At 33.4% G+C, this 27,316-nt stretch overlaps 2 protein-coding genes and 1 pseudogene across 2 annotated transcripts; 1 reads left to right on the plus strand and 2 right to left on the minus strand.

The window, feature by feature from the left end:
• The first annotated feature begins 8,503 nt into the window (after nucleotides 1-8,503).
• On the plus strand, nucleotides 8,504-10,070 carry LOC120197867 (UPF0496 protein At1g20180-like). Its single transcript, XM_039199264.1, has 2 exons — nucleotides 8,504-8,663; nucleotides 8,769-10,070. Exons 1-2 carry the CDS (start codon nucleotides 8,630-8,632, stop codon nucleotides 9,818-9,820), a joined length of 1,086 nt encoding a protein of 361 aa, XP_039055195.1. The 5' UTR covers nucleotides 8,504-8,629; the 3' UTR covers nucleotides 9,821-10,070.
• LOC120197869 (protein Abitram-like) lies at nucleotides 10,052-12,096 on the minus strand. Its single transcript, XM_039199266.1, is given in 7 exon segments — nucleotides 10,052-10,409; nucleotides 10,910-10,964; nucleotides 10,966-10,980; nucleotides 11,060-11,130; nucleotides 11,417-11,543; nucleotides 11,628-11,676; nucleotides 11,752-12,096. Coding segments are annotated over 7 exon segments (684 nt in total). The 5' UTR covers nucleotides 11,978-12,096; the 3' UTR covers nucleotides 10,052-10,268.
• A 560-nt stretch (nucleotides 12,097-12,656) lies between these two features.
• On the minus strand, nucleotides 12,657-25,908 carry LOC120197868 (annotated as a pseudogene).
• Nucleotides 25,909-27,316: the final 1,408 nt, after the last annotated feature.

A 27,316-nucleotide genomic window follows, 5' to 3' on the forward strand; every position in this document is an offset into this window, starting at 1 on the left:
AACTTCCAAGTTCGATAAATTCAAATACTTAAAAACTTCAAGTTCGATAATTGAAACAAAGTTTACGATAATTGAAATAAAGTTATAAAATAAACTACATTGCCATCTCTTCTTCATCATCTTCGCCTTCTTCGTTTGGAGGGGATATTCCAAGTTCGACTTCTTCAATGTGTAAGTTTGCTTCCAAATCGGCATCAATTGCATCTTCTAGTGTGGTGATATGTTGCTTACGAGCCGCTCCATCCAAATAATCCTTTAAACAAATGCATACTTCCACCAACTCGGGACTTAGTCTTGATCTCCGTTGCGATATAACCCTGCCACTAACAGAAAAAGCGGATTCCGAAGCTACCGTAGAAGCTTGGACGGTTAGTAAATCACGGGCCATGGCGGCTAGAATCGGAAATTGTGCTTCATTTTCTTTCCACCAAGCCAAAATATCCAAACTTTCAAACTCTTCAAATGTCATTTTTGATAGAAAATCGCATGACATATAATTTCCCAACTCGCTACTTGGGGTGGTAGTACGTGATCGTTTGGATTGGGAATTTACAAGAGTGTTAAAAAGATTCAAATTTATGTTACTTGGACGTCTACTAGATGATTCCGCATTCATTCTCATTTGATCGTGTATTACACTACTTGATCCGTATTTATTTAAATAAATTGCAAACATGTCTCGAAAACATTTGTTAAAATAATTTATTTGGTTTTGGACAAAGTTGGGTTCATCATCGGTTAGATTAAAAGCAAACGCAATTTGTTCAATTAGTGTTTCAACCCCACCGACATTTAACGTTGGGTTTAAAGCGGCGGCACAAGTAAAAATGGGGGGAATCACCTTAAAATATTTTAAAAGTTTTTCCTTCATTGCAAAGCCAATTTCTTGAAAAACTTCGGTTTCAAATTCAAAGTCATTTAGTCGGGTAGCCAACAAAAATATTTAATTAAGAACCAACGGGCTAGTAGGGTAATAAACACCGGATAAAAAAGTTGTTGCATTTTTAAAAACCTCATGCAAATCGGTTATTTTGGCTATAGTTTCCCAACTCGAATCCGGATAAATGTTTGGGACATGACCCCTCTCGAAAAGCCGATCGTGAAATGTTTGCAATGTTTCCCTTTGCCTTAAGGCAGTATGCATCATCATCCAAGTTGAGTTCCAACGAGTTGGACAATCCAAATTAGGACCCAAAGCTTTTTTATTAACGGACTTACAAAATCGTTTATAATCATTTAGTCTTTTGTTGTTGTTACAAAGAACCGATTTTATCATTGTTTTGAATTCTAATCTAATCGGCTCAATAACCTCCAAACCGGCTTGCACGGATAAATTAATTATGTGTGCAACGCAACGGGTATGAAAAAACGCACCGTCTAAAATCGGTGAAAGTAATATTTTCAATCTTGGAACCGCGTTTGTATTATTCGATGCATTATCAAAGGATATAGAAAAAACTTTATTTTCTAATTTATAAAGACAAATTACCCTTTTTAAAAGTGTAAATAAATTAACACCGGTATGCGGCTCACCGAATAATTCAAACGCGATTGTTCTTTTCATCATTTGCCAATTATCTTGATCTAACCAATGTGACGTAACGGCTAAAAAAGAATTTCCGGTATTATGAGGGGAACTCCAAACGTCACATGTAAGCGACACACCATAACGGTGTTCTTGGAATCCTAAAATCATTTTTTCCCTCGCCGTACGCCACATTTTCATAGCATCTCTTCTAAGGGTAGTACGACTTACTTGAGTATAACGTGGTTGCATTAGTTGTTGAATTGTTGTCGTGAAATCTTCATCATCAAAGTGGTCGAACGGCAATGCTTTTGTAATCACGAACTTTGTAAACGCTTCTCGTAATTTTTCGTTGTCGTAAACAAAAACACCACCTTGCGGTGTAAGATTCGATTGACTAGGATCCGATTTTGAGCGAAGTGCCTTGCATGATTTTGTCAAATGGTTCTTCAACGTTGTGTTTCCTTCCGATGCAAGAAACTTTAGACAAAGTTTACAACGCGCCCTCCTCGAGCCATTTGACATCTCACATAAATCGTAGTGATCCCAAATGTCTTTGTTTCGAGTGTGTTCGATCACTCTCACGACTTCAAGGTTTCCCCCGACGGAAGATTCAGCCGTGTTACTCATGATGAACAAAAAATTACAAAAGTAAGATTTGAGAGATGTTTAAGTGTTGTGTAATAAGATTTGAGGAATTTGTAATCAACCAAATACATCCCCAACCTATTTATACATGTTTAGGGTGGTAAAATGGTAATTTTTTAAAGAAAAAACGGTCAAAAACGGTCACAAAACCCCCCCAACGGCTATATTAACGGCTAGTTTTTTAAACCCAGACCGGTTTTTTTTTCCGGATAAAAACCGGTTTTTTAACCGGTTTTTTATCCGGTAAAAAAATCGGTCTAGGTTTTTTTCTCCAAACCGGTTAAAATAACCGATTTAAAAAAATCCGATCCGGTTAAAAAAAAACCGGTTTTTTCTAAAACCGGTTTCAGATATTTTTTTTCGGATATTCGGATTTTTTGTGCACCCCTAGCTACAAGTATCTTTCACAAATGAAGAAAAAATGAGCCGAAAGGACTTGAAATTAGGCTACATTCAAGGAGTTATAAGTACGAAGCAAACTCACGAGGGAAACCGAAGAAAGAGTTCCATATGTCCAATTATTATATCATAATCAAACCAGCACTTGAGCTATCTATATCACCAAATGCCCCCACAAAAATCAAGGAAAAATCCCATCAAGGTGATAGATACCTATGGGTTTTTTTTTATAATTATCGGTAAATGATTTATTAATTAACTAAACCGAATCAAGTACTATAAAAGCGAATACGACTTTCCTAACTTGGTTTGCTCCATTCGTAAACCTCATGATTTGAACCTTTTACCTTACTTAAAAAATCTAATTATGATTTTTCACTTGAATTATTAATCAAATTAATAATCTTTAAAATTAAACTTTAATTCAATTAATATTATTGCATGTGCTATAAATCAAAAACCTTAAACTGAAATATATTTAAACTCCTAATTTTTTTTATTAAATATCTGTTTTTATCTTTATTTTCAAATATTTTCATACATATTTTACGCTTTATGTTTAGAGTTTGTTCTTGTTTGTTTCTCTCATTAATGTTTTTAAAGTTTAAATTTCAATTTCTTTCATTAAAAATATAAAGTATCTCAGAATTACACTCAATATTTATCAATAAATTATCCATCTCTTTTAACAAATATTTGGTTCGACCTTATATAAAGCATGGAATCAAACTTGTGGTACCAAAATGAATGTAATAAAACCTTGTGTAATACGCATGCGTATAAAAGGGTAATAAATGCAGTTTCTGGTCCAATAATCCAATGTGTTGGCAGTCGGACAGCCATAAATATCCATCATATTATTATGTTGCCACTCGTTTTTAGGATGCGTTTAGTTCACGGAATGTAAGATTACCAGTGGGAATAAAAGATTATCAGGGAATAGGATTACTGGGAATGTTGTATTTTGTGTTTGGTTGGTTTAGCAGGAATGTAAGATTACCGTGTTTGGTTAAAAGAATAAAAGATTATTGGAATTTATATTTGACCAAATTTTCTTTATTATATATTTGTATAATATTACAAATTGTAAAATATTTATATATTTTCTTTAAAAAATTAAATTCATAATATTTATATAATTTTTTTTACAAAATTAAAAATATAAAAAATATTTAATGAAATGGTAAATTTTTTTTACCTCTGAACTTCATATAAAATTTTAATTATAGATTTTTTTTGTAAATCTAAAATAATTTAAGGATAAATTTGTAATTTAACCTTCGTAGAATTTTTATTATTCAATGACAGAATAATGATATTTTTGAAAAAACAAATAAAAATTTAAGGGTATTTTAGTCCAAAACGCCAGTAATGTTACAATACATAAGGGAATGGAGGTAATGACATTCCCGGTAATATACCCAAAAAATTTACTATTGGTAATAAAATATTACCGGGAATGAGATTCCCGGCCAACCAAACAAGGAAATCCCACAATCCTTGAACCAAACACCATCTTAAGGTAAGGTTTGGGTAGGTATATGAATGTTATAGAAATCCCCAATACATAACAGTTGGTCCATTAATGGACACCTTTCTTTCTCTTTTGCTTTAACTAACCAACGCAAGTCATGAGGAGTAGGTCCATTTTATTATTTATTTTTCTCGGTTCAGTTGCGATCATTTGTTTCGGTTCTTTTTTTATATCATTCGTATCCCAATCATTGTTTTGTTTCTTTGTTGTTTGTATTTCTAGTCCCTTCCAATTACTTCGAATCCCATGTAAAGTGACAACCTATTTTGATTAACGAATTGATCTTTATATTAATAGAGGGATTATTTTAAAAAAATTATTTTAAAAAATAAACTTATAAAGACTATATATATGTTTAAAAGTAACTTTAAAAGATATGTTCAAAAAGTAATATTTTTTGAAAAAGAGATTACGGTCTTATTGATCCTTTCATAATTATCTCAGTCTTTATTAGATATTATTATCATTATTTGATAGAATTTGGTATAATTATTAAAATAAGCGATTGACAAAATCAACTCATAAAAAGGTGATACTTGACTAACAATACCATTCATGGTGTGTATAGATAAAAAGTTGACACATTAATCAGGCATGAATCGAAGGAGTGAGGGGTAGACAGCCATCCCCTGAAAATTTTAAATTTCTATATATTTTAGATATTTTCCTTATATTTTATATTGAAAATATGTTTTTACCTCTTTAAATTTAAATTTTCTTTTATCGATTGTGTCCAACCTTGAAATCTAAATTTCCTTCTATATTCAATAAATTATGTTTCGGCAATATGTATGAAAACTCTAAAAAAACATTTATAAATCCACCACTGGTTCGCTCTAACAGAACATCATATATTTATCCCTTACGTTAATATCGATTAATACCAATTATGAAATTATGATTGAAGAATGAAAGATATCAAATTATCTAATTTTGAAATTAACAAAAATCTAATATATGTTATATCTTAAAATTAAAATTAAAACAAAATAACCTATTTTAAAAAAAATCAAATTAAATATACAAAAATTTAAAAAATATATATTTTAAAAATATTGGAAATAGAGAAGATTTTGTTAATTTTTAACTCATGTATTTGGTTCACAGATGATTGGGGTTTAGGGGGGAGATTATGAATTCATTATTGAGTGGGGCGTCAATCGATTAATATGGTTTAACAGTTCAACCTGGATTTCTGCAAATTTATTAAGGTGGGACCGAAATAAAACAGAAATAGATTACGTGGCCAACTCCTAATCTCAGAATAAGATATATAATAAAATCTAGATTTTGTCCGAATCCAATTAAGAAGATCAGAAGTAGACGCAATAATTTGTAGAGTGCTAAGTTTGAACTAATTGATCCAACCATTTACTTAATTTCGGCAAAGTTTGTTATGTCTTTGCGCGTTTTGTTTTATTATATCGACTGTTTCATGCTGGGGGAAATCTCTTCTTCAACAACTCGCAGCACCTTCTCAAAAGAAAGGAAATAAAAATACTTGCATAAATTTGAGCTCTATTTGGTATGTCCACTTGTTAGTTTTCAATCTATCGATTGATTAATTCAGGTCGAACACCATAAATATTTATTATGAAGATGACCGTTTCAATCCAGTTTTTCCTATTCATAATGTTAAAAAAAATCCTTATATTGCTTAAGAAATCTAATATATCATCTTACAAAACCGACTGATAATTGATACATAAATTGAAGCCTTAAGTTCTTAATCTCTTGATTTACTTGGGCTTGATTTAGTTGTTTCTCTTTTAATTTTTTAACAAGGAAAAATGAAATTAAGATTAAAGAAAAAAAATTATAATCAATATCGTATAAGATTATATAATTATCTAAGTAAGCATATTTAGTCGGTTTTCTCTCCTTCCCCTAAAGTAATCATTCCTCACTCATCTAAGTAGGATTATGATTAGATTTATAATCTGTCAAAAAATGTCATATAAGATTATTATTATTATTGATTAATCTAGAGTAAATACAAGATAGAATATATTTAAATATAACTTTCAATCGTTTGATATTGAATGCTCACACTCCTGATATTTTTAGTGCTTAAACCTAAGACCTCAAAAAATAACAATAATTCCTTTACCATCAAGATCGCTTGATTCCTGCATATAAGATTATTATTAAATATCTTAATAGTGGATTATTGTATCCATAAATAATCTTAATCTATTATCATGGTTTTTTAATTCATATTTAGATAAATAATTAAAAACATATCACGGTTATTTAACCGCGCAAAAGGTTTGAACTCTATCTTTAGTGTTTACGTATAATAATTTCGTAACTTCAGATGTAGTTTATATCGGTAGAGATGAATAACTTCAAGTTAATACTTATCATTTCTAGTAGTTATCTTTGGTGGGTATTCGGGGGTTGGCACGAGTTTCATTTAAAGATGAATATTCGATCGTATTAAATAAAAAAATTGAATTGATTGAATTTACGATTATCATTTTGTTATTTAGATTTTATTTTAAAAAATTCAAGTCGAGTTGAGTCAAATCGAATTAATTTGTTGAGTTTTTGTTCAAATTTAAATACGATTATTTATAATGTTATGGATACTAATTAGTTTCAATTTAAATGGTTCTAACCATATAATACATAATATATTTCTTCGTATTATTTTTCACACCTATAAGTAAGATTTATAATATTATTTAATAAAGCAAGTATCATCTAAAATTATATAATATATTTATAATATTATTTTTCAAATAAAATATTTTGATGACGAAATATTGATGTGGGTATAAATGTGTCAATGAATTGATGTTAAGGAAGAATTTGCAAAGAGTTGTGGTCGGATGACTAAATTAATAAAATATAAAGTTAAGGAATTAAATTAAAAAATAAGAAAATTTATTGTCAAAAGATTAACTGAAGTTGCATATGTATTCTACATTGATAGAAGAACGTATAGTTCAAATTTATCAACAAAAAAACTGAAAGCAAAATAGGAATTGAAAAAACAAGAAAAACATAAAAAAATTGGGAGATTAAATTAAAAATTAAAAATTTATTTTCAAAAAGAGAAATTAAAACTATATGGGTATTCCATAATGGTCGATGAACATATGATTCAAATTTTCTCATAAAATAGATTTAAAACTAAGGGGGAGTTGAAGAAACAAAAGAATCAATGACTAAATAGAGAAAAATCAAATTACTTATTTAAATACCAAAATAATGTTGTTTTAATTGTTGTTTTTTATTATTTAAATTTTATAAATTTAAATTTTATTCAAGCTCAAAATCCAAATAAAAAATTTGAATTTATACGAGTAACTCAATTTATTTTTATTATAAAATTTAATTTTTTTAAAAATCAATTCGAATTTTACACACTATTAAATTTTATCAGGCTCAAATACAATAAAATTTCTCTTCGGTCTCTCTAAAATTATAAAATTATAACTTATAATCCAATTCTAACCCTAATATAAAACTAACTTCACCCTAAAACTACATATCCTAATGTTACTTCATTGTTGAACCGAGTTGGTGCAACTTCATAACATATTTTAATGTTGAATGAAAATATATTTAATACATAATAATATTAAAAGCATCGTTAATAACTAAAATACCCATTAATAAAATTCTTTTAATATATTATACAAATATTTGAAGCGCATGAAAATGTCATATATATAATTAAAAATGTGTTTGAAAAGTTATCAGATAATTGTTTATAATTATTCTGTGTAATATTTTTTTATAGTCATTATAATTAGCATGTTCCCATTAAATTAAGTATAACTAAGACATTTCAATTATACTTATCGATTCTTATAAAAGTTAAGGATTAAGAAAATTACACCAGTAATGAAATATATATTCTTATAATTATTTTGTAAAATATCACATATACAATATTTATAGCTCTCATCATATATTCTTTATTTATTGCATTTTTAAATTGAAATAATAATTATTTCAAAAGTTAAATTTTGTTACAATTAAAAAAAAAAAGCTTCAACTTGAAGCATAAATGAAATAATGGTCAGCATCTTCAAATGTAAGTTTAGAGAACACGTTTATCTAACTTATAGGGCTAGACTTTAAATTTCAAAGCATGATTTACCAGAAAAGGAAAAATGATTTATTATTTTTTTAAAGAACACTATTAATACTGATTTTAAATGGATAAATAAAAAGGAAAAATTAGACAAATTAATAGCGTACGAGCAAACTCCAAAACTCGTAACCTCCGAGCTTTGCCTCACTATTTTATGATAAGAGCAAGCCCCAAGCCATTACACGTAGATAAACAACCGTGACGAGCGACGCTATCGTGTGATCAAAGCTATAAAGCTTTCCACCCTCTGATTAAACTGTCATTTGTTCATATTAGTTAACCTCTTCGAACCCTTCAAGCCATCGAACTCTGTATATAAATATTCGATCAAACAATCAAAATCCTAATCTATTTCATTCAAACTGATTTTATGTGAGAAAGTTTTAAAAAAGAAAACCAGAAAAGAAAAAGCTTGATGAAGATGATCAATTTTCCGAAGCTAAAATCAGGTCAGTCGGTTTATAACATGAATGGATTTCTGGGTTTTGCTCTTTTTTTCCAGGTTTTTGGATCTTAAGTTGTGGGTTTTTGTTTGTTTGTTTGTTTGTTTTCAGGCAGATCGGAGATGAAGAATGGAAATAACTTGAGTGACAAGACAAATGTTAATGAAGAATATAAGGAAGCTTTTAGAACAAAGTCTTATGTGGAAATGTGGAGTCAAGTTCATGGCTTTGATAAACTACCTTCAACGTCTTCGATTGGTAATGTTCATATAAACTTGTCGGAATTCTTGCTTAAACCGAGGCAAGAAACGTTGGACAAGATAGAGAGCTTGAATGTTCATCACCTTCTTCTAGATTACTTCGAAGCCGGTTTGGAAGCTTGTAATTTATGCGAAGTAATCCTTAAAAGCATCCACCAGACGCGAGTTTATTATCAGAGGATTCGAAAGGTGATCAAGCTATGCAAGAGGGTTCAGGATTTTTCAGATGAACAATGCAACGTTATACTTAAGGAGCTAACTGGATTTGCATTGCTTAAAAACCCGTTGTCGATCATTACACAGTTGCAGTTCCGGAAGATTCATGAGAATAACCTGGATTTGTTCCGAAAACTTACGTCGAAATGCAAAAATATAAGACGAAAAGCGAAATCGAAAAGAATCTCCAAACAGATTGGAGGTCTTTGTTTAGTAATTTCTCATACAGCTCTTGTGGTTGCATTGCTGATACTTGCCTTCCACAGCATGTTCGGAATTATAGCCGCACCAGGGCTTGTAGCCTGGTTCATTTGCATTAGGAAGAAGAAGAAAACCCTGTCATCGTCTCATAAGCAAGGACCTACCCCAAGCTTGCTGGAAAGACTTGGTGAGCAACTTGACATCTCAGCTAAAGGGATTTACATTTTGATCAACGATTTCGATACCATAAGTAGACTAGTATGGAGACTACACGACGAGATCGAGCACCGTAAAGCCATTGCTAATATGTGCATTAGAAATGGGAAGATTGAGGTACTAAAGGAGGTTGTTAGAGAATTCCGTATGCACGATTCTAGCTTCTTGGAACAACTGAAAGAGCTTGAAGAACATACAAAGCTATGTTTTCACACAATCAACAAATCGAGAAGGCACGTGATAGAAGAAATAGTTGATTCACAGCCATAGACTAGCTTTGTCATTCATGAAGAATTCTTTGTAATGCTTTTTGTGTAGTTAAAGCATTGATCGTGGCATAATTAATGTGCCTGGTAGGCTATAAGCTTGTCAGTTCTTCGGCTTTACAGCTATCAGGGTAAAAGAAATTGACTGCTATAGAGTTTAGCCATTGTTAGTTCTTTGAGTGTGTGTATTTGCGCACTTTAAATGTAAACATCATTAATCATTTGGATCAAGAAGTTGAAGAATGGCTTACTTTTCTGCTTCTATCATTTCATGGGACAGGACAACAAAACAAAGTTTTGTTCTTGAACTATTTAGCTTAAGGAAATACAAAGAAAAATGGAGCAGTGCTACATAATTCAGCCAGCCGGAATCTAGAGCCGGAGAAGTATAGAGTTTGTCACAGTGATTAACTTAACCCAGCAAAAATCTATAAAAAAAAAAAGGGATTCCTTCAGCTTGAATTATGTGATGGAAGTATAGAGCCGGCTTCTCTCAATTTCTTGAATTCTCCAAGGCTCAACAAGGAAGCCTTGACCTTATGCCAGTCTGCTGGCTTTGGCATTATAATTGCTATGTATCCTTCTCTATCTGCCTGCATACAACAATAACAAAAATCCAGGTTTTTTAACAACTGGATAAATTTTGCCACACTTAGACAAATTGTCGAACTAAAAGAATTCCAAATTAACTCCGCACAATAAGACAGCCATATAAGATTCTATCCAAGAAGTTTTAAGCAATTGTAGTTGTGGCACTCAGTAGCAAAAACTGTGTTCTTTTATAACCTTTTATTCAACACGCTCAACCTTTGTAACAAAGAGATCACAAGCCTTTTAGGTTACTAGCTATAACTCCGCACTCTTCCATATCCTGATTCGGAAGAAGAAATTTGGACATCTCTTTATTGACATTTACACCAATGCTGTAGGTTATATGCTTGACCAACTTATCTTAACATATGCCTTTTGAATTATTGAGAACATGAAGTATTGGCGATGACAAAGACGTGTTACCGCAAATCACAAGATTCCAATTTGTGAACACACATGAATTGAGAAACCAGTAAAAAGAGAGTAGCTAAGTTATACTCACCGATGAATTAAGCAGGCCTGGCTGTTTGATCAATCTTTCATTCACCTCCAAAAGAGCCTTTAACACAACACCTGCGCGAAACTGCTATTCGTTTAGATTTAAAAAAAACAAGGAGAGGGAGAGAAGCTGAGCGAAAATAATCATACCCACCTTATAATATATGAACCATCATTTGTACAAACTATGCACAAAGTTGTATTGGACTCGAAGTGTTGAGCTTTCTACAAGAGTAGCATATTTAACTTCAATAAGACTGTCAAAGCTAAATGCTCAGACTCCATGAAAGAAATTAAACTCTTTGAAATCATAATAAAAAGTGGTAATGAATTCTCTATTTGTTTCACAATTTAAACGTATTACTAATAAATAATATCACAGAGACAAACCACATAAACCCCGCCCCCCCCGCCCAACCCCACCCAAAAAGAAAAAGAAAAAGAGGGATTTCGATTATAAAACAATAATCAAATGGCTTTCCAATCAATTACAGAAATAAAAGGGACTTGCCTTCTTTCTCTTTCCGGTGACCTTCATACCACTGCGATTGGATTTGCCAATATTGAAATCAACGGCAGAGACCCCACCTTTATCCTTAAATGCCGAGTGGGTCGAAGCCAAGCCAACAACACACAATCTACAAATTTAGATTACTTAAGTTCATTCAACTCAAAATTCCCATTCTTTCAATAAAACCACCAAGAAATTTTGGAATTCTTACCCATTAGGATGTCGATAAACATACTGGTCGTTCCCTGGTTTCATAAAATCTTTAAAAAATTGATTAGAGGAGACACTCAACACGAATTAGACAATTCAATACGAATTGGAAAAAATGGAAGAACCTGGAGCAAAGTAAGAGGCAAAGTTGGATTCAACAGAAGATGGGGGAGTAAGAGGAAGTTGGGCTATGTCAGGGACTAGAAGCTTATGTAACTCTTCATCTTCATATTCTGCATTTCCTATTACTGATTGCTGTTGTTCTTCGTCTTGTTTGTGGTGTTGCTGTAAGTTGTTCGGAACGGCTGCTTCTTCCGGTTTATGTGCTTGGTCGAGCATGATATCCGGCATTGATGGAATTAAACGTGGGGAGCGAGCGAGGGTTTTTCACTTTTTTTCTTCTTCTCAATTTTGTGTTGTATGCTCTCTTCACTGATCTCTCCTATTATTCCAGATTACAGAGATTGGAGTTCTTGTTTGGGCCCTAAAATATGGATTCGTTATTTTAATTAGTATTGCCCTAAGCATGTCAATTCCAACTCCATTTTGAAAATTCAAACAATTTAAATTCAATCCAATTGTATTTTACCATAAACATTAGTTGTTTGAATATGCGTAACTCAAACACTAAATGATGTAGGCCTCTAATCATGTGTATTTCAAATAAATCAAGTTTAATGATTCAAACTTAACATGGCATTAACAAATAGCTCAATAAATTAAATCCATGGTGATGAAAATCGTTTTTCATAAAATTGTAAGCATATAGTCGTTCATTGATTGCACCAAACAGTTAAATCACGGAAAGGGGAAAAATCATGTTTACAATTGTTCAAAACATATAAGCTAAGGCTACAAAAAAGAAGACATTCTGCCTCCTATAGTGTGAGGCGGCCGCTGCACTAGTAGAAACCTGAAATGCAACTATTCTATGTCTACTCATGAACATCAACACTAACTCGAACTCAAACACGTCCTAGACTTAAACTGCTAGCACTTAACAACGAACAAAAAAATGTGCAAACCTAACGCTATAGAAGAAATAAAGAACAAGCCAAAAAAAAACCATAAACATGACTGGTTATGAATTCAACACCGTCATTCCATTTCGTTCAAGGACTGCCACACACCACCTCATGCAGTTGCATGGAGTGGCCCATTAGATCTAAATCCACGGCCCCTTCCACGATACCCCCTGCCACGGCCACGGCCTTCAAAGAGAAAATCAAGGAACCATCAGAAACTATATTCTTTGCCTATTCACCGTCTTTCAGTAACCATCAGAAACTATATTCTTTGTTTATTCACCGTCTTTCTTCCCAAAGCTGGCATAATGTTTAATAGCTTAATGTTTTATTTATTGCAATTGACGGACAATAAGAAATTTCAGGCCAGGAACAAATCAATAATTGCATCTCCTTATTAACTTCTTCAAGCCCTACATCATTTTATTTGTATTCCAAGTGCACTTTGATTCTCCAAGTTCGAAATAGTTCAAATTGCATTATGTTAAGAGGGGAACAAAGTACAATATTATTGGTGATAATTGACATGCATACCACAGTTAATGTGGAAAACTATTAAACATGTTAAGATTTTATTAAAACTGAGAAAAATAGAACAGATAACTAACCACGACCGCCTTGGGGAGGGGCTTCATAATTGTAGTCATCATCTTGCTGCCTGTCAAACTGAGGACCATTGTATCCTCCACGTCCACGGCCTCTGACACCACATCCTCTTCCTCGACCTCTACCCCTAGCATAGCCACGACTTCGGTCCCAACCTCCATCCTCATACTCAGCAGAGACAAAACCATTCCCTGACAAACACAACTAAATATTTGCTTAAAATAATCTCATATTACATTGACTAAAATTCAGAGCCATGCCAAACCATGTCCATGCCCCTAGCATAATAAAAAATAGAGAAAATAACCTCAGTGACCAAAAATGCCTTATAATATACGATTTTAACCAAATTTTTTTGGATTTGCCAAAATGACCAACTAAATCGCAATGCGATTGATAATTCGCAACGCGATCTCCGGTATCGCAAATCAGTTTCCAGATTCGCAACGCGAACTTCGACTATCGCATTGCGATTTACATATTCGCATTGCGGTAGTCCAAGTTCGCGTTGCGATTTATTCCAAATTTATTGCGATAGTCCAAGTTCGCGTTGCGATTTATTACAAATTCGTTGCAATAGTCGAAGTTCTCTAAAAAGATAGTATTCGCACGGATGTGTCGAAGACACGTATTACCACGACCACGACCCGAGACGAGACGGACGGCGACGGCGCGCGAGAGTCCCCCTTGTTCTCTATCACTCAACAAGGAAGTGGGAAAGCCAAGCCTTAAATACCATTCCCAATAGTGTTTCCAATACTATGTGGGATTGATCATTACCAACACTTGTTTCCAATACTATGTGATTATTCAGGAAACAATTAACAATCATGCACCTTAAAACAACTGAATCAACAACCAATTGCATTAGTATTATATGATTAAATATGTCATAATTAAAAGTCAATCTACAATCAATCGCGATTATTGCAATTTTAAGCAAAACATTAAAAAAAAATTGCATCACTCGCGAGAATAAAAAAAATTGTTATCGTGCAATTACAATAAATTGAAAATAAATTAGAATTGCATGAAAACTAAACGAACCACAAATATTTTTCATACAAATACTAAAGTCATTAACTATAATTCACAAATAATTTCACTATTTAAGGCTCAATCCCACATAGTATTGGGAACAAGTGTTGGTAATGCTCAATCCCACATAGTATTGGAAACACTATTGAGAATGTTATTTAATGTTTGACTTTCCCACTTCCTTGTTGAGTGATAGAGGACAAGGGGGACTCTCGCGCGCCGCCGCCGCCGCCGTCCGTCTCGGGTCGTGGTCGTGGTAATACGTGTCTTCGACACGTCCGCGCGAATACTATCTTTTTAGAGAAAATTCTTAAGAAACAAATGCAATACCACCAGTCGTTGCGATTTTGGACTATCGCAACGAATTTTGAATAAATCGCAACGCAAACTTCAACTATCGCAACGAACTTGGAATAAATCGCAACGCGAACTTCGACTATCGCAACGAATTTGGAATAAATCGCAACGCGAACTTGGGCTATCGCAACGAATTTGGAATAAATCGCAATGCGAACTTCGACTGTCGCAACGAACTTGGACTATCGCAACGCGAACTTGGATTATCGCAACGCGAACTTGAACTATCGCAACGAATTTGGAATAAATCGCAACGCGAACTTGGACTATCGCAACGAATTTGAAAAATCGCATTGCGATAGTCGAAGTTTGCGTTGCGATAGTCGATGTTCGCGTTGCGAATCTGGAAACTGATTTACGATACCGGAGATCGCGTTGCGAATTATCGATCGCATTGCGATTTAGTTGATCATTTTGGCAAATCCAAAAAATGTTGGTTAAAATCGTATATTATAGAGCATTTTTGATCACTGAGGTTATTTTCTCTAAAAAATAACATCTAACAGGATGCATATCAATAATCAAAATTGGCAGTACCTCTACTCCTTGGCCTTCCTCTACTGCCACCGCCCCTACCCAGGCCATTCGGAGAGCCCTCTGCCAAACAAAAAGAAATTATAAAAACCAAATATAGTCATTCAACATCGCCAAAAACAAATGGATGTGCGGACTGCGAGTAATGAAATGCATCCTACCTCCTTCGTGATCGATTTCTATGGATGCCTTCACCTGATCAGCTGGTAATGGAGGCTGGTACCTGAATGAGGAAGTTATTCATGAATCATGTCAAATAAAACATCAAACCAGAATCATTAGAAGCATAAAACCTTCCATATGCATATATTCTTTAGTTTCCAACATTCATAAAAATGTAATTAAAAAACAAGTATGACTAACAAAGAGAACACAATTGACCTTCACTTCTTTTTTAAAGAGAAACAAGTACTGGAACTTACCCGACAGAGGATGTATTCAATTCTTTTTTCGAAAGGGTTATAATGATCATTGACACGTGCCTGGTGGTCTTCAAACTGTGGTAAATAAACTGTTGAGTTAATCGAATGACGAAATTGGCCAAGAGGGGGGTGAATTGGCAATAAAAATTTTGTGGAAGTTTTTGCAGAAAATTGAAAGTAATTGCACAGCGATTTACAGTGGTTCGACTTTCTCAAACAAAGTCTACGTCCACTACCTTAGCTATCCACACTAAGGATTTTCCAACAAATTCACTAATTTGTTCTTTCTTTTGAGGCCAAAGAGATAACCTTACAATTCCCTCAAGAGTATACCCCAACTCTTGAGAACACTCTTTTCTCAAAGAGAAGATTACAAATTTGCAAACTTACAAGAAAACCTCACAAGGTAAGATGTTTGCACAATTCTAGAACAAAGAAAAGAACACTCAAAGATGAATACAATTGAGCACAAAAAGTGTTCTTGAAAGCAAAATGAATATTGAATGAAAATAGGCTTGAAATGCTCAAACTTGAGGTTTGATGCTTTCTCTTTGATTCTCTCTTGATTCTAGTTGCTTGATTTTTCTTGTTGTTGATCAATGGCTTCTAAGCTTGCTTAAATACACCTTGGATCACTTCTGAACATTGGGGATGATTAGAGAAGATATTATAGCCGTTTTAGTGTGAAAACATTTAATAAAACAGCTTGGAGCGTGGGGGAATCGGTTCCCTCTCATAGGGAATCGGTTCCCTAAGTGTAAAATTCAAATATTTCGACCGTTGTACAAGGGGGGAATCGGTACCCCCTTGGGGGGAATCGGTTCCCTCCGAGCATACTGGAATTCTCGGAGCAAAACTATTCAGGGGGAATCGGTTCCTCCTATGGGGGGGAATCGGTTCCCTCTGAGCAATCTGGAATTTTTGGCTTTGAATTGGTTCGAAATACTTTGTAAAATTATTTTGAAATTGTTTTATGATTAAAACTTAATTTTACACTTAAGTAAGGATTAAAATGATTTTTGAAATATTTGGAGTAATGTTTTGATATTCGAATAGTTATATCGAATATACTTAGAAAATCATTTGGAAAATCTTAAAATCCATTTAACTTAATTTGTTATATCGAAATATCAAAATGTTTCAACAATCTCCCCCTTTTTGATATAACAAAACATTTTAATAATTTTAAGATTTTTGAAATCAAGTTTTGAAATTACTCCCCCTTACTTTAACACTTCCTTCAATTTATCATGTAAAACATTTAACACTTATTTTATCATGTAAAACATTTAACACTTATTCTTCTCCCCCTTTTTGTTAAATCAAAAAGACATTGTAAAACAAGGTTTTGAAATCATTTAGTCAATTGATTTATTAATTATAAGCTTAAGCTGCTAAGATCACAATCAAAAGAGAGGTTAGCCATTAGTTTCATAAATCAATATTCATAAATAATGTGATATGGAAAAATTGGTCATATTGCTAATGATGATGTAAATGATGCAAAAATGAATAAAACACCAAACATATAAGTTCACACCATTCATTTATCCAAAATCCAACAATCCACAAAATCAAACAATCCAAAATATCCAAAATGTTGAAACAATATTCTTTTTGTTCAAAGTTTTAAAACTAAACACATAATCAAACATCCGGATCGGTAGGAGGAAAACGGGCTCGCATAGCGGCCATTTCATGAGTTAGTTCATTGAAACGAGCGTTGGTTGATTCATTGTTTGCACGCATCTCCCGAAGAATCTCTAATTGTTGAGCTCCCATTGTGGATAAATGAGACTCTATAGAGGAAAAGCGCGAGTCCATGATAGCGTATCGGAAATCGAATGTCTCCATAAAGGATTGAAAATATGGAGGCATTTGATGCGTTTGTTGTGCTTGCTCCTCGGGCTGCTCTTCGGGCTGATCAGGCTCATCTTCGGCTTCATCGATATCTTGCATTAATTGCTCAAGCTCGGGATCTTCGTCAGCTTCGGGTGGAGCTTGTGAAGAACTAGCTCCCGGAGTAGAAGATCGAACCCATTCACCGGTTTCTTTGTTCTTTACCCATCCCGCTCTCGTTAAGGAAAGAAGATTGATTTGTTTCTTAAGAGGAAAAACGGCATCTAGACCGACTCTAAGCCCAGCTTTGGAAAACAGATTACTCAAAAAGCAAACGTAAACTAGAGATGAACAGTGTTTCTTGTTAGGAACAAGATTTACGGTTTCAACAATTTCAGCAAAAATAATCTGAGGTAGGTTAATTTTAATACGGTTTTCGAAACAATGTAACCACCAAAGATCCAAAGCTCTAAGAGTAGAATAACGACCTCCGGATGGTCGAAACCACCAAGAAATCATTAGATGAAGAAAACGCTCATGTATGTCTAAGACACTCGCACTATCTCTTCTTTTATAACGAGAACCTAAAATTTGTTTTTCATTCGAAATACCATCATTATCTAATCCAAATGTATTGGCTATATATGTCGGGTCAATATATAAGAATTGTCCTAGAAGGTAGGAACGAATTCCTATAGTTTTCGGTTTCATCTTGATTTTTAACACAAACGGCATTAGAGTAGAATATACGAACAAGTTGATGGTAAACGATGGGTTCAAGATCAAATAGTTTATCAAATTTCCATTCTTGTAAAATGGGAAGATATTTAAAATCGATAGCTAACATAGCTTGACAAGAAGGAATACGTTCTTCCCGAATTTTGTAAGAATCGAAATATTGATAATACCAAAATCGGTGATTTCTAGACCCAGGATGATTGAAACACGAATTTTGGATAGTCAAGTTAGGATCAGTGGGATTGGGATTAGAAATTGGAATAGAATGAGGATTTGGAGGTGGATTTGGTTGACGACTAGAACGACTAGATGAAGACCTAGGACGTTTAGGATTTGACATGGTGAAGGAAATCGGAATAGATAGAATAACCTGCAATTTTAAAACAAATGTATGCAATTCAATTAATCCCAAAACTCAAATGAGTCCTCAATATTTCAAGATTCTCTAAATCAATCCTAATGGGCAAAGTTTTTGAAAAACTTTTGAAAAATATGGTTTTGAGAAACAATATATGTATAGTTTTTAACAACAACAACATAATTTAATCAAAACACAATAATTTGAAAAATAACACATTTTTTTTATTTCGAAAATTTAAAAAAAATTGAAAAATTCTTGTGTTTTTGATGAAATTAGTTGTAACATCTAGTTTCTAATCACTAAATAATCAATGCCCGATCACTATTTCAACCTAGAACTAATTGAAACTAATCCTATGTTCAAAAATAATGAAATAAAGAGTTTAGAAAAATTTACCTTGAAAGATGAAGATTGAGGGGATTTAGATGTTGTTTGCACGATTTTAATGATTCCAACAGGTTTAGAAGATGATTTATGAAGCAAATTCCGATTAATATCGTTGATTTGAGGCAAAAATGGAGATTTGAGGGTGTAGGAGATAAGAACGGCGGAAAAGATAATAAAATGAGGGTTTGGGATTTTGGGGTGTTCTGTTCGATTTTAACAGAACCCCAGGGGGGTATCGATTCCCCTATGGGGGGAATCGGTTCCCCTTCAAAGGGGGAATCGGTTCCCTCAGGGGGGGATCGATTCCCTCTGCACCAAAATGCTAAAATCCGAATTTTTAAGCACAAAATGCTAAATTAATCTTTTCTAGTGGTATTGGCAACTCATATATCAAAAATTAATTATGTTCAAACAATTAAATTAATCTTTAATCGATTTTTGAACATAAAATTAATTTTCACTAAGAATCACAAACTCCCCCTAACTAATAGCAAGAATGCAATCAAAAATTATTATTATAAGCATTTTTCAAGATTTATTAAAAGTGCTAAAATTATTTTAAACACTTAGTGAAGATAGGTTGGTCAAACCTAATTCTCTCCTAAGTGTCCAAAATCTTTCCTTGTCTAAGGGTTTTGTAAAGATATCCGCTAATTGATGCAAAGTATCAACAAATTCTAGAACTACATCTTCCTTAGTGACATGGTCTCTAATGAAGTGATGTCTTATTTCAATATGCTTAGTTCTAGAGTGTTGGATGGGATTTTTAGTGAGACAAATAGCACTAGTATTGTCACACTTGATAGGAATAGTACCTACTTCAATTCCATAATCAAAAAGTTGTTGTTTCATCCATAAACTTGTGCACAACAACTACCGGCTGAAATGTATTCCGCTTCAGTGGTAGATAATGCAACACAATTTTGTTTCTTTGAAAACCAAGAAATCAGCATATTTCCAAGGAATTGGCAAGTACCGGAGGTGCTTTTCCTATCTAATTTGCATCCTCCATAATCCGCATCAGAAAAAGCATGCAAGCTAAAACTAGAGTCTCTAGGATACCAAAGTCCTAAACTAGGAGTGTCCTTAAGGTATCTAAAGATTCTCTTAACAGCTAGTAAATGTGATTCCTTAGGACATGATTGAAATCTAGCACATAAGCAAACACTAAACATAATGTCCGGTCTACTTGCAGTTAGATAAAGCAAAGAGCCAATCATTGACCTATAATTTAACATCTACACATTTACCTCCTTCATCTAAGTCAAGCTTTGTTGAAGAGCTCATTGGAGTGTTATGAGGTTTCCCATTTTCCAGTCCAAACTTCTTGAGCATATCTTTGACGTACTTAGCTTGATTAATGAAGATGCCATCTTTTCTTTGCTTGATTTGGAGTCCCAAGAAAAATGAGAGCTCCCCCATCATGCTCATCTCAAACTCACTTTGCATTAGCTTAGAAAATTCTTGGCAAAGAACATCATTAGTAGAACCAAATATTATATCATCAACATAAATTTGAACTACTAATAAATCTTTACCTTTTCTCTTTAAAAACAATGTAGTGTCAACCTTTCCTTTTAAAAAATCTTTTTCAATTAAAAAATTTGACAATCTTTCACACCAAGCTCTAGGAGCTTGTTTTAAACCATAAAGAGCTTTTGTCAATTTTAAAACATGATCCGGAAAATTTGAATCTTCAAAACCTGGAGGTTGTTCCACGTACACTTCTTCTTTTATAAAATCATTTAAAAATGCACTTTTAACATCCATTTGATATAATTTAAATTCATTGAAACATGCAAATGCTAATAACATTCTAATTGCTTCCATCCTAGCTACGGGAGCGTATGTTTCATCATAGTCTATGCCTTCTTCTTGAGTATAGCCTTGAGCAACAAGTCTAGCCTTGTTCCTCACTATATTACCACTTTCATCAAGTTTATTTCTAAAAACCCATCTAGTACCTACAGTAGATTTATTACTAGGCCTTTCAACTAATGTCCATACTTTACTTCTCTCAAATTGATTTAATTCTTCTTGCATAGCCATAATCCAATGTTCATCTTTTAATGCTTCTTTGATGTTCTTAGGCTCTATGCATGAAATAAATGCAACATAATTACAGATATTTCTAAGAGAAGATCGAGTAGTTACCCCTTTTGATGGATCACCTATAATTTCACCATCTTTGACATAGTTGTACTCTCTTGGAAAAGATACTTCCCTTTCTTCAATGGTTGGATTCTCGAGGGGATCATGAGTTTCCTCATCTTTTGTTTCTTCCTTTGATGATGATTCTCCAACGTCATGTCTAACGTCATTTGCTTGTACAATACCTACATCATCATTAACAGAAGAATCCTTCCTCGGAAGGGGATTATCATCGAAAACAACATGTATAGACTCTTCTACAACTAAAGTTCTTTTATTAAATACACGATAAGCTTTAGAGTTTAAGGAATAACCCAGAAAAATTCCTTCATCACTTTTAGCATCAAATTTACCAAGATTTTCTTTACCGTTGTTTAAAACAAAACATTTACATCCAAAAGGATGAAAATAGTTAATGTTAGGCTTTTTATTTTTGAGAATTTCATATGGAGTTTTCTTTAAAATTGGCCTAATCATTACTCGATTTATAACATAACAAGCAGTATTTGTGGCTTCCGCCCAAAAATATTTTGGCAAATTATTTTCACAAAGCATGGTTCTAGCCATTTCTTCTAAAGTTCGATTTTTCCTCTCAACAACTCCATTTTGTTGAGGGGTTCTAGGTGCTGAAAAATTGTGGCTAATACCATTAGAATTACAAAACTCAATAAATCCAAGATTTTCAAATTCAGTTCCATGATCACTTCTAACACTAGTGATAGAGTAACCTTTTTCATTTTGGATTATTTTTGAAAATGTGATGAAATTTTCTAATGCTTCATCTTTAGTACTTAAAAATAGAACCCAAGTGTATCTAGAATAGTCATCTACCAAGACAAATGCATATTGTTTTCCTCCCAAGCTAGTAGTTCTAGTTGGCCCAAAAAGATCTAAATGGATCAATTGTAATACTCTACTAGTTGATACATCATTAATAGATTTAAAAGAAACTCATTTTTGTTTTCCTTTAGCACAAGCATCACAGATTTTATCATTATCAAATTTAAGCTTAGGCAACCCTCTTACTAAGTCTCCTTGAATTAACCGTTGCAAAACACTCATACTAGCATGACCTAGTCTCCTATGCCATAACCAACTATCATGCTCATCCTTAGCAACTAGGCATAAATTAGTCATATCAATAGAATCTAAATGCACCATGTAAATGTTTCCTATTCTATGACCAACAAGCATAATTCGATTAGATGCAATGTCAATGACTTTACAACCATTAATTTCAAATAAGACATTGAATCCCTTATCGCATAATTGACTAATACTCAATAGATTATGCTTTAATCCATTCACATATAAAACATTTTTAATTTGTATGGAAGAGGTATTACCTATTGTACCAATACCTTCAATGTGACCTTTTGAATTATCACCAAAAGTCACTTCTCCTCCATTTTTGACGTTAAGCTCTATGAACCGGCTTTTGTCTCCGGTCATGTGTCTTGAGCATCCACTATCAAGGTACCATGAATTTGAATTTGTTTCTCGTGCCTTGTAGCAATGCTCCTTTCCCTACAAACATAGATTAATTTTTGATTTTTGGTACCCAAATTCTTTTGGGTCCATATTCATTAGTTTCCAAAATCCTAGTCCCCTTAGGTATCCATTTGTGTAGGATATCTTTATCTTTAGTAGTAATGAGTCCTTTAGGAACCCATATACTTTTAAAGATTTTACCATTTAAGGTTCGTTGAGGATTTCTATGATTGTAGTTTCTAAAATCTTTTCTAACAAAGTTGGATTTTGAATTTTCTCCTTTTTCAAAACGTTTTGTTCCAACTTTATCAAAAGAAGTTTTAAGATCATCAATTTTCTTTTGATGATCATCATTGACCTTTGAAAGTAAATTTTGCAAATCTAAATTTTTCTTTTCAAACTCTTCTAGTTTGATTTGTAAATCTTTGATTTTACTTTCAAGATCATTGTTGGTTTTGGATATGAGTTTATTTTCATTTTTCAACTTTGAAACATCATTTTTATATTTTAAAAATAATTTCTCATAATCCGAAGCCAACCCATTATATTCCTCTAATAACTCATCATAAGATAAATCATCAAAATCAGATGAGTTAGAGGTTACCTTAGAATCTTCCCCAAATGCCATTAAGCACAAGTTTGCTACTTCTTGTTCTTCTTCATCGGAACCTTCTTCATCGCTCCATGTAGCCACATAAGCCTTGTGCTTATTCTTTGATTGACCCTTCTTCTTCAATTGTGGGCAATCATATTTGACATGCCCTGGCTTTTTGCATTCATAGCAAATGATCGGGTCCTTCTCTATTGGTTCATCTTTGAGGCCTTCATTTCGTTTGAATTTTCTTCCTCGGTAAGGTCGCATCATTTTTCTGAACCATTTGGCAAACAATGCCATTTCCTCGTCATCATCATCATCATTAGAATCACTCTCATCTTTTGTGGATTTGAGAGCAACTCCAATGTTTTTCTTCTTCTCATTCTCCTTTGGTGTCTCTTCAACTTTATCAAGGTCCACCTCATCTTCAAGCATCATCTCATGAGTGAGGAGTGAACCGATAAGTTCTTCAAGAGTTAAGGATGATAGGTCCTTAGACTCGATGATTGCCGTCTTCTTTGATTGCCATGATTTTGGGAGGGAGTAGACTAACTTCCTCACAAGCTTTTCATTTGAGATGATCTCTCCATATGATTTGAGACCATTGACAATCGTTGAAAATCTATCCGTCATAGCTTTGATGTCTTCATTTGGTTTCATCCTGAAATTTTCATAGCTATGCGTTAGAATACTAATTTTTGATTTCTTTACCTCATCTGTACCTTCATGTGTGACTTGAAGTTTGTCCCATATTTCTTTGGCGGTTGTACACGATGAAACTCTTCCGTATTCATCTGGTCCAAGAGCACAAAAAATAATATGGATGGCTTTGGAGTTGAGCTGGAACATTCTTGTCTCTCCTTCACTCCACAACCTTGGATGAGTGAGAGGTTTGATGTATCCTTCTTCTACAACATTCCATGCTCCCATGTCACTTGCTTGAATGAAGTACATCATTCTATTCTTCCAATAGGCATAGTTAGCTCCATTGAAGAAAGGAGGCTTGTTGACGGGCATCGAATCGAGACCGGAGTCGAAGTTTGAAGTGGAGGCCATTGATGACTTTGTAATCGATGTAACTCTTCCCGGATCGACTCAAGAGGCGATTAAACCTTCAAATGAGTTAGGCTCTGATGCCAATTGTTGAGTTAATCGAATGACGAAATTGGCCAAGAGGGGGGTGAATTGGCAATAAAAATTTTGTGGAAGCTTTTGCAGAAAATTGAAAGTAATTGCACAGCGATTTACAGTGGTTCGACTTTCTCAAACAAAGTCTACGTCCACTACCTTAGCTATCCACACTAAGGATTTTCCAACAAATTCACTAATTTTTTCTTTCTTTTGAGGCCAAAGAGATAACCTTACAATTCCCTCAAGAGTATACCCCAACTCTTGAGAACACTCTTTTCTCAAAGAGAAGATTACAAATTTGCAAACTTACAAGAAAACCTCACAAGGTAAGATGTTTGCACAATTCTAGAACAAAGAAAAGAACACTCAAAGATGAATACAATTGAGCACAAAAAGTGTTCTTGAAAGCAAAATGAATATTGAATGAAAATAGGCTTGAAATGCTCAAACTTGAGGTTTGATGCTTTCTCTTTGATTCTCTCTTGATTCTAGTTGCTTGATTTTTCTTGTTGTTGATCAATGGCTTCTAAGCTTGCTTAAATACACCTTGGATCACTTCTGAACGTTGGGGATGATTAGAGAAGATATTATAGCCGTTTTAGTGTGAAAACATTTAATAAAACAGCTTGGAGCGTGTGGGGAATCGGTTCCCTCTCATAGGGAATCGGTTCCCTAAGTGTAAAATTCAAATATTTCGACCGTTGTACAAGGGGGGAATCGGTTCCCTCCGAGCATACTGGAATTCTCGGAGCAAAACTATTCAGGGGGAATCGGTTCCCTCTGAGCAATCTGGAATTTTTGGCTTTGAATTGGTTCGAAATACTTTCTAAATTATTTTGAAATTGTTTTATGATTAAAACTTAATTTTACACTTAAGTAAGGATTAAAATGATTTTTGAAATATTTGGAGTAATGTTTTGATATTCGAATAGTTATATCGAATATACTTAGAAAATCATTTGGAAAATCTTAAAATCCATTTAACTTAATTTGTTATATCGAAATATCAAAATGTTTCAACATAAACAAAGGTTACTAAACTTCTCTAACGAAGTATATTAACGACATTAAATGAACAACAAGAAACCAAATGGTTCTTACGGAATGAGTCCTTCCTCCAGAGGCTCCCACATATCTGTTATATCCATAGATCCAATCGATGTAATCTGATGTAGACCAACAATTCTTTTCTGCAATAAAAGTAAATGGAGCAAAATGTCAGCCACCTTAAAAATAAACAACCAACGAATAAAACCATTCACATAGATAAATGTTAAAACATGACCTTAATTAACTCCGCGATAGTCACAGTCTTGTTAATAGCTCTTCCCATTGCTTTCAAAACTATTTGATTCGATACCTTTTCCTATCAGAAGGGTTACAGACACTTGAGAAATAACACATTTCTCAAAATAATCAAAGCCCCAAATCTTATAAAGGTCGAAATACGCAGCAATTAAACACGAAGAAAAAGAAAGTTAAACCTGGAGCAGTGTCATGGCATAAGTGATGTAACTGCGCATCCTGCCTTGACTGGTAATCCGAATCTCATTCTCGTCAATGGGTATCTATGCTTTCGGCTTCTCCACTCGCTGATAACAATCCATCTTTAAACCGCCAAAAGAAGAAGATAAAACCAATATAAGCAGCCCACAAACAAATATGGAAATTTCAAATTAGATGAATGAAGAAACAGAAGAAAAAGCGAAAAGGAAGCACGGAGATTAGATCTGGAAATTACCTGAAGATTTTTTTAAGGGGGAGTAGTGAAGGTAAATATTGTGGGGGAATAAGCTCAACCAAGAGAGAGCCCTCTTCTACAGCTTGTTTTTCTTTTCTTCTACGCCCTAAAGCCGTTTTCTCCAAGATGTTTCTCGTTACTTTATATCTTCTAAAACGGCCCTAACCGACTCTTTCGTCTATCCAGTTCATCCGATTCCATTATATTCCCTTAATCCGTCACACTTTTAATGGGATTACTGTGACCGAATAAAAGACAAGATTCTAATTGTGCACATATATATATATATATAATTAACTTATTAAGTGGATTTAGCAGTAAAAAAAATATTATTTTTGTCATGAGGAGATGACAACTTTTATAAAATATACTAAATAAGTAAAACTCATCATAAGAACATGACAAGTTTTATTTAACTTTTTTCAACTCATATAATAAATTTATTTTTTAATATATTTTATAATACTCATTAATAAAAACAATGAATTTCACATATATTATAACAAATTAATTAAATCCTAAAATAATTTTTCCACACCATTACATCGATATTCTTTTTTTTAAAGAGAAAATAACCTCAGTGACCAAAAATGCCTTATAATATACGATTTTAACCAACTTTTTTTGGATTTGCCAAAATGACCAACTAAATCGCAATGCGATCGATAATTCGCAACGCGATCTCTGGTATCGCAAATCAGTTTCCAGATTCGCAACGCGATTCTGACTATCGCATTGCGATTTCCCAAATTCGCGTTGCGATTTTCCTAATTCACAATACGAATACGTAAATCGCAATGCGAATTAGGAAAATCGCAATGCGAATACGTAACCGCATTGCGATTTACGTATTCGCATTGCGATTTTTCTAATTCGCATTGCGATTTACGTAACCACATTGCAATTTACGTAACCGCATTGCGATTTACGTAACCGCATTGCGATTTAGTAAATCGCAACGAGATTCTGATTATCGCAATACTGAATTTCAAATTCGCAACTCGATTTCTGAATTTGCAACAGGTTTTAATTTCGCAACACAAATGTTTTGGGTATATAAATACGCAGCAGCAACATCTCATAACCTAAATCCCTAAATCACAACTCATTTCATCTCCATCTATCACTCTCTCCGGCGACATCCGTTCCTATATCCAACGACATCCTTCTCCATCCAGCAACAAGTTTTAGTTTCACATCTCGTTTGTTTAGTAAATTAATTTACAATAATGAAATCATCTAATGTTGATCATGTTTGGATAGATTTGTATTTT

This window comes from Hibiscus syriacus, unplaced genomic scaffold, assembly GCF_006381635.1.
Source record: "Hibiscus syriacus cultivar Baekdansim isolate YM2019G1 unplaced genomic scaffold, ASM638163v2 tig00117056_pilon, whole genome shotgun sequence".
Classification (NCBI taxonomy): domain Eukaryota; kingdom Viridiplantae; phylum Streptophyta; class Magnoliopsida; order Malvales; family Malvaceae; genus Hibiscus; species Hibiscus syriacus.